Source organism: Trypanosoma conorhini (assembly GCF_003719485.1).
Source record: "Trypanosoma conorhini strain 025E chromosome Unknown Tco_14.4_contig_00286, whole genome shotgun sequence".
In the NCBI taxonomy this organism is placed as follows: domain Eukaryota; phylum Euglenozoa; class Kinetoplastea; order Trypanosomatida; family Trypanosomatidae; genus Trypanosoma; species Trypanosoma conorhini.
Genome location: NW_021704374.1, coordinates 16812 through 22978, shown reverse-complemented (window position 1 = coordinate 22978; position 6167 = coordinate 16812). Strand labels below are relative to the sequence as shown.

The 6167-nt window shown below is 65.4% G+C and overlaps 3 protein-coding genes across 3 annotated transcripts in view, besides 6 other annotated features; all 3 read right to left on the bottom strand.

Annotated features, from left to right (window-relative positions):
* Positions 1–63: 63 nt before the first annotated feature.
* Positions 64–128: a sequence feature (A-rich).
* Positions 126–170: a microsatellite.
* A 37-nt stretch (positions 171–207) lies between these two features.
* Positions 208–265: a microsatellite.
* A 103-nt stretch (positions 266–368) lies between these two features.
* Positions 369–1598, bottom strand: Tco025E_05124 (casein kinase II, alpha chain; the record flags this gene model as incomplete). The annotated part of the gene is made up of 1 exon (XM_029372027.1): positions 369–1598. One exon carries the CDS (start codon positions 1596–1598, stop codon positions 369–371), a length of 1230 nt encoding a protein of 409 aa, XP_029227866.1.
* Positions 1599–1716: 118 nt separating this feature from the next.
* Positions 1717–1743: a microsatellite.
* A 171-nt stretch (positions 1744–1914) lies between these two features.
* Positions 1915–1945: a microsatellite.
* Positions 1946–2146: 201 nt separating this feature from the next.
* Positions 2147–2180: a sequence feature (G-rich).
* A 180-nt stretch (positions 2181–2360) lies between these two features.
* Tco025E_05123 (casein kinase II, alpha chain) lies at positions 2361–5909 on the bottom strand (the record flags this gene model as incomplete). Its single annotated transcript, XM_029372026.1, has 1 exon — positions 2361–5909. The coding sequence occupies one exon, from the start codon at positions 5907–5909 to the stop codon at positions 2361–2363; it is 3549 nt and encodes a 1182-aa protein (XP_029227865.1).
* A 151-nt stretch (positions 5910–6060) lies between these two features.
* The window catches only part of Tco025E_05122 (casein kinase II, alpha chain), a gene marked incomplete at both ends in the record, with an annotated part of 720 nt that continues 613 nt past the window's right edge, over positions 6061–6167 (bottom strand). The window contains one exon of the mRNA XM_029372025.1: positions 6061–6167. This exon is cut by the window's right edge and continues 613 nt beyond it. Within this exon, the coding sequence (XP_029227864.1) occupies positions 6061–6167 (107 nt within the window).

Genomic DNA, 6167 nt, shown 5'->3' with positions numbered 1-6167 from the left:
GAGAAAAACAGGTGTGACCCACAACGACGGTGACGTCTACATCCCCTTTCCAATTTCTTCTGCTTTTTATTCGTTTCGTTGTTTTTTTTATTTACTTTTCCTGTCTTTTTTGCTTCTTTTTTTTTTTTGCCCTTGCCTCTCTCTCTTTCCTCGCCGTTGCCTTTGCACTTGTCCACTTCGTTAATCCTCCTTTGGCTCCCCCTCGATTTCTTTTTGTTGTTGTTGTTTTTATTGCTCTTCGCTTCTCTTTTCTTTTCGTTTTGTTTCCGTTTTTGGGGCCGCTGCCGCACCTCGCCTCTTTGCGGGTGGTGTGTGGGGGTTCTATGTGCATCGCGCGCGTGCGCCGCGGCGCCCCCCCCCCCCTCCCTTCAGCTCTGCAGGTGGGGGTACTGCTCCTGCGGCTCGCCGCGGAGGGCGCGGCGGACGGGGTCGAAGAAGGGGTGCTGCATCGCGTCGGCGGCGAGGATGCGCTCCTGGTGGTCCATCTTCAGCATCTTGTCGAGCAGGTCGAGCGCCTGCGCGTCGCACCACGCGGCACAGCGGGGGTTGACGAAGGAGTGCCACGGCCGCTTCGTGCACTTCCGCACCCCCCCGCGCGCCAGCTGGTGCCGCGGCAGGTGAATGCCGTACTTGCGCGTGTAGCGCAGAAGGTCATCCGTGCCGAGCACGTCTATGATCTGGAAGAGCTGGTCCTCGTTGTTCTCGCCGCGGAAAAAGGGAAAGGTGCGGAAGAGCATCTCGGCCAGGATGCAGCCCACGCCCCAGATGTCCAGCGAGTAGTCGTAGAGGCGGAGACCAACGAGCAGCTCCGGCCCCTTGAAGTGTCGCGTGCCAACGCAGAGGTTGTAGACCTGGCCGTGGATGTAGTACTCGCCTAGCCCCCAGTCCGCGATGCGCAGCTTGCGCCGGCTGTGGTCGATGATAATGTTCTGCGGCTTAATGTCGCGGTGGAAGATGCCGCGGCTGTGCGCAAAGTGCAGGCAGCGCAGCACCTCGTACAGGTAGTAGCGCATGTCAAAGTTGCTGAGCCTACCGGAGGCCATCAGGCTGCGGAAGTTCTCGGCGGGCTCGACGTTCTCCGTCACGAGCGCCGGGGTCCCGCCGGGCGGGATCGAGACGACGTCCAGCAGCCGCAGCACATTCGGCCCACCGCAGAGGTTCTGCAGAATCGTAATCTCGCGGTGTATCTTCTTCAGTCGCACCGGCTTGAGAATCTTCAGGACGCAGAGCTCGCCGTTGTGGCAGTTGCGGCTGCGAAACACCTCCGAGTACTTCCCACGGCCAATTTTTTGTATCAACTCGTAGGGCTCCCCGCTGCTGTACTCAATCTTCGCCCGCTCGTAGTCCCAGTAGGCGGGCGGCATGCTGCTATTGACGAACCAAAACGGATGCACAAACTTCCGCTCCCCGTGATGCCCGCTGTCACTCGCGGAGAGGGCGTTGTTGGAGCCAGCAGCTCCCTGCTCGGCGCCGCGGTCGGCGTCCCTCGCTGTGGTCTCCGGCACTTCAAGGGGGTGCCTGCCCTCCGGCCGCCGCCCCGCCTCCCGCGCCTGCCCGCCTGCTGTGCCACGTCGGCTGCTGGAAACCGAGTCCGCCATGGCGGCTGGTGCCCCTGCTTCCCTGATTGCAGGTGTATATATATATTATATATTGCCACGATTGCCGTATTATTGCGGCTTTCTTGTCCTCCCTCGCCCGCTCGCTCTCCCTTTCACTGTGCGTGCGTGCGTGCGTGCGTGCGTGTGGGAGTGAGAAAGAAAGAGAGGTGCGGTGGGTTTCCTACTCCTTTTGTTTTTTTTGTATGTGTGAATATGCGCGCTGGAAGACCGCAGCAGACGCGTGCTTCGACACGCGCACTCCACGCAGGCGCGCAGTGCGTCAAACTCACGCGCAGCAAACAAGCGCGAGGGCGCTAGAAAAAGAAGGGAGAGAGAGAGAGAGAGAGCGCGGCAAGCAAACAAAAAAAAACAGCAAATGACTATAATAATACTAGAGGCAGCGTGTGGCAGGCGCAGGACGCCTCACGCACGCAACTGTGTGCAGGACCCACCTTCCCGCGTCAACCGGCCTCTTCGCTCTATCTCCCTCTATGTACGCATGTGCACACGTCGACGCAACCGCGCTGAGAACACGAGCAACTACTACTCCCCACCGCACGCCACCGCAGCCCACTCAGCCCATGCCTGCTGCTCGTAATGGCAGAAAAGAGCAAGAAAAAAAATAGTAATAACACTGGTAGAGCGCCTACACGCCTCAATACAAGCAGGTCAGTGCATCTCATGTATGAGAGGCAGGCGAGATCAAGGCGTGTAATGAGATGGGGATACAACTATAACGGCGGCATCGAGGCCATGTCAGCGTCACCGCGGCTGCGTCGCCCAGGCGTGGTTCACCTGCGTCACCGCCGTCAGCTCGTCAAAGTCGTCCGCCTCATCCTCGTCCTCGTCGTCCTCGTCGTCCTCGTCCTCGTCGTGCCGGCCGAGACCGCCCATGACTTCTGCTGTGTGGGGGGCCCACCCGCCGCCGTACGGACTCGCAGCGATGTCAGGCAGAAGCGAATCCCCCGCAACTTCGGGGTCGCCTTCCACGTCACGGACGTCCAACTTCTGCAGCCGCTCAATCTGCCGCTCAATGTCGCGCATCAACACCGACTTGCGTGCCGTCGATGCCGGCGCGGCGGCGGTGGTGGCGCCGCGTACCGGGGTGACGGTGCCTCTCGCATCACCCTGCAGCACCGACGTGGACGGGGACGCGTACGACGCACGCGCCGTGTCCGGTGTGCCTCCTTGCGTCACCGCAGTCACGGACGCCGAACCCTCGCGCGACTGCGCGTCTCGGTCTTCCGGCGTCAGCCACTGGCCCTGGCGCTGGAGGTAAAAGGCAATCGGCTGCAGCAGCGGAATAAGATTGCCGGCGTGCAGCGCCACCTCGTCCGCCCGCGGCAGTGGCGCGGGGGGCGACGGGGTGGTTCTACCTTCGCCGCCGCCGCCGCCGCCGCCGCCGCCCGCGCCACGCACCTCATCGTCGTCGAAGTAGATGAGCAGCGGCAGCTTCACGGCATCCGCGCCGTAGGCGTCAAACCACTGAATGAACTGCGAGAGCGCGTGTACGACGCCCGGCATGATGTTTGCGATGGCATCGTGCAGCAGCCACCGCCGCGCCTTGGCGGCCTGTGGGGTGACGGCAAACACTCTTTTCAAGCGCTTGCCGTGCGTCACGGCCCGGCGCCGCGTGTACTGCAGGGCCTCCCTTGTGAGTTGCGGGTACGGGATGTAAAAGTAAAACAAATCCTCCTCCTGTAGCTCGTTGATGGACCAGGCGCGTGTATTTACGCCCAACAGACCGAGACTTGAGACCTGCTGCTGCCGCCGCCGCTGCGGCTGCGGCGCAGATTGTGGCTGTAACCGCGGCGGAGGCACAGCGGCATCCTGCGCCTCCTGCAGGATCTTCGCTATGGTGCGCTGGGCCTCGCGCCGGCCTTGGCGCCGCACCATGCCCTTCTCCGCAGTCGCCTGGTACACGGCGGTGCGGCTCAGCAGCGAGGTCGGGTGCGGGGTGTAAAACTGTGCGAGGTCGCAGAAGAGGCGCAGGCCGCGGTGGAACCGGAGAAAGAGCCGCGCCTCCTCCGCGGTCAGCTCGGCCGCCGGGCCGTCAGGCACATCCCGGACACACTCGCCCACGGAGCCTGCGCCGTTCGCTCCTGCAGGGGAGACGTGACGCCCGCGTCCCCGCAGGGGGCGGTCTCGTCGGGAAGGAAAAAGAAACGACTTCGCCATCGGTGGCTGCGGCCCCGCGGCCTCCTCACGCGTGGCGCCTCCGCTCGCGTCCAACATGTAAGTTTCGTAGTAGCGGGGGGCTTTGCCCGCGACGGGGGCAAGCGCCTCACGCAGGCCATCGTCATCGGCTGTGCAGCGCAGCGCGGCGGCGAACTGCGTGGCGGCGGCCGCGTCCTCGGTGGCAAACTTGAAGGTGTAGTGGATGGCGTAGCTAAGCACAATGAAGGTGAGCCGCTGCAGCCGCTGCCGTTCTGAGGCCGCGAGCGAGGCAGGCAGCACACCCTCCTCCTCCTCCTCCTCCCCCCGCCACCTCGCCGCCTCGGCTTCCCTGCTGAGGTCGTCCGCTGCATCCGCGCTGCCGGCACCGGCCTCGGCAACCCCCGCCGCGTCCTGCGCGCGGGACGCCGGGGCGGGGGAAACCCGCTGCAGCTCCCCGCGGTTCCACCGCGACTCCTGGGCGGTGAAGAGGCTGTGCACGGCGGCCCGCGAGGGGCGGTCCGGCGTGTCCCACGCGACGGCCCCCAGCGTGTTGAGCCGCCTGCCGGTGACGTCCACAATCGCCGACACGCCGCCGCCCCCTTGCGCGGCAAAGTACGAGAGAGAGACGAGATTGAGGTTAGAGATGAGCGCCGAGCGCGTCTGCTGCGCCTCCAGGTGGTGGTGGCAGAACTCGGCGGCGAGCAGCTGGCGCGCCCGCGGGTCCTGTGCGAGGCACAGCCCCACCAGAATCGCCAACTCCACCGCCAGCATCAGCGCCGCCTCGTCCACGCCGCCGCCCTCGCGCCCGGTGGGAGTGTCACTACCGCGGCCACGCCCAGCACCATGCAACGCGTCATCGCCGCCGTGCCCTGCGCCAACAAACGTCGCCAATCGCACACTCGTCTTCAGCAGCCGTGAGGAGGAGGGAAGATGCTGCACGAGGAAAAAGGCCGCATTGCGGTAGTAAGGGGCGTGCTGCACAAGCAAGCGTAGGCAGCGCGCGGAGAGGCAGGCGACCGTCGTCCCTGCAACAAAAGCTTCAGCTGCACTTGGGCCTCCGGCGCGGCTCTGCTGTCGCTCCTGCAGTGGGCGGTAGCTCTGCTCCAGCTGGCGGGGTTGGCTCTCCCCCGCGTGGCTCCTGCCTGAGGGGGCCTTCGTCTTGCGGCTGCCGCCGGACGGGGCGGCGGCGCTGGCGGTGGCGTCGCCGATAAGTGCCGCCAACGCACGGTCCGCAAACAACGCCAGCAGCAACTCGCAGACGGAGGCGTCGTCACATTCGTCACCTCTTGCATCCAGGCAGGAGGCGTCATCCACGGCGCTGTCGCCCGCATCCGTCAGGATGAGGGTTTCAAGGAGGCACAGCGTGGCACACAGGGCGTCATGGTGGCCTTCACGCCTGAGCTGCGTGGAGCAGAGTGCCGTTAACTCTTTTCTTAACCCGAGAGACGCCCACTGCGCGGGTGTGCAGTGGCGGAGGACGACGTGCATGGTTTCTATGCACAAGGCACGTAAGTCGCCACTTGAGTCCGTCTCGCCAATTCGCAGCAGGACATCAAAGACCTCGTCGCCGGCGAGGCGCGCGTAGTGCGTGTTGGCGAGCTCCCGCAGACACGCCGCGAGGTGAAGCCGCAGCGACAGGCACAACTCTGGCAGCGTCGCGGCGGCCGCCTCCACCTCAGTGAAAGTTGTGTTGTGCGACGACCACGTCTCCTGCGCCGGCGGAGCATCCTTCGTGGCGTTGCCGACGGACGCGTGCGTTGCCGCGGTGGCGGTGTACGCCTCGGTGGAGGTCAGCGCCGCCAGGAGGAGGCCGAACGGCCCCGGGCTGCTGAGGACATCACGCACGTGGGAGTCGGCGGCCCGCGCCGCGCCGCCACCGTCGCGCAGGAGCATAACGAATAGCAACCGCGCCGCCGCCAGGCGCACCGTCACTGGGAAGTCGTCGCACAACAAGTCCGAGACGATGCCGACGGCGCCAAGGCGGTGGAGGAGGTCCGTGCAGGTCGCGGAGAGCTCCAGCGCCTCCAGCGCAGCCGAGGCGTCCGGCCGCAGCTGCCCAAACTCTTCGGACGAGGCGCAGCACGCGAGCACCACCATCTGCAGCAGCTGCAGGGCGCCGTGGAAGAGGCGGCAGACGGCGTCCCCGTCGGTCATCATGTGCGGCGCCTGCAGAATCGACAGCACCGTCGCCAGCAGCTCCGGCCTAATCTCAAACACGACACGGCGCAACGCCAGCAGGCTCCGCTGCTGCGGGTTAGCCGCGGGCGTGCGCCGCGCTTCGTTCGCCACCGCCCGCTCCTGCCGTTCACTGCAGGGAACGCCGCCGCCGCCGCCGCCGCCGCCGCCGCCGCCCGGCAGGCCCGCGGCGTAGTGCGCGACAACCCCCCGCAGCAGCTCCATAAACCCGGCGCC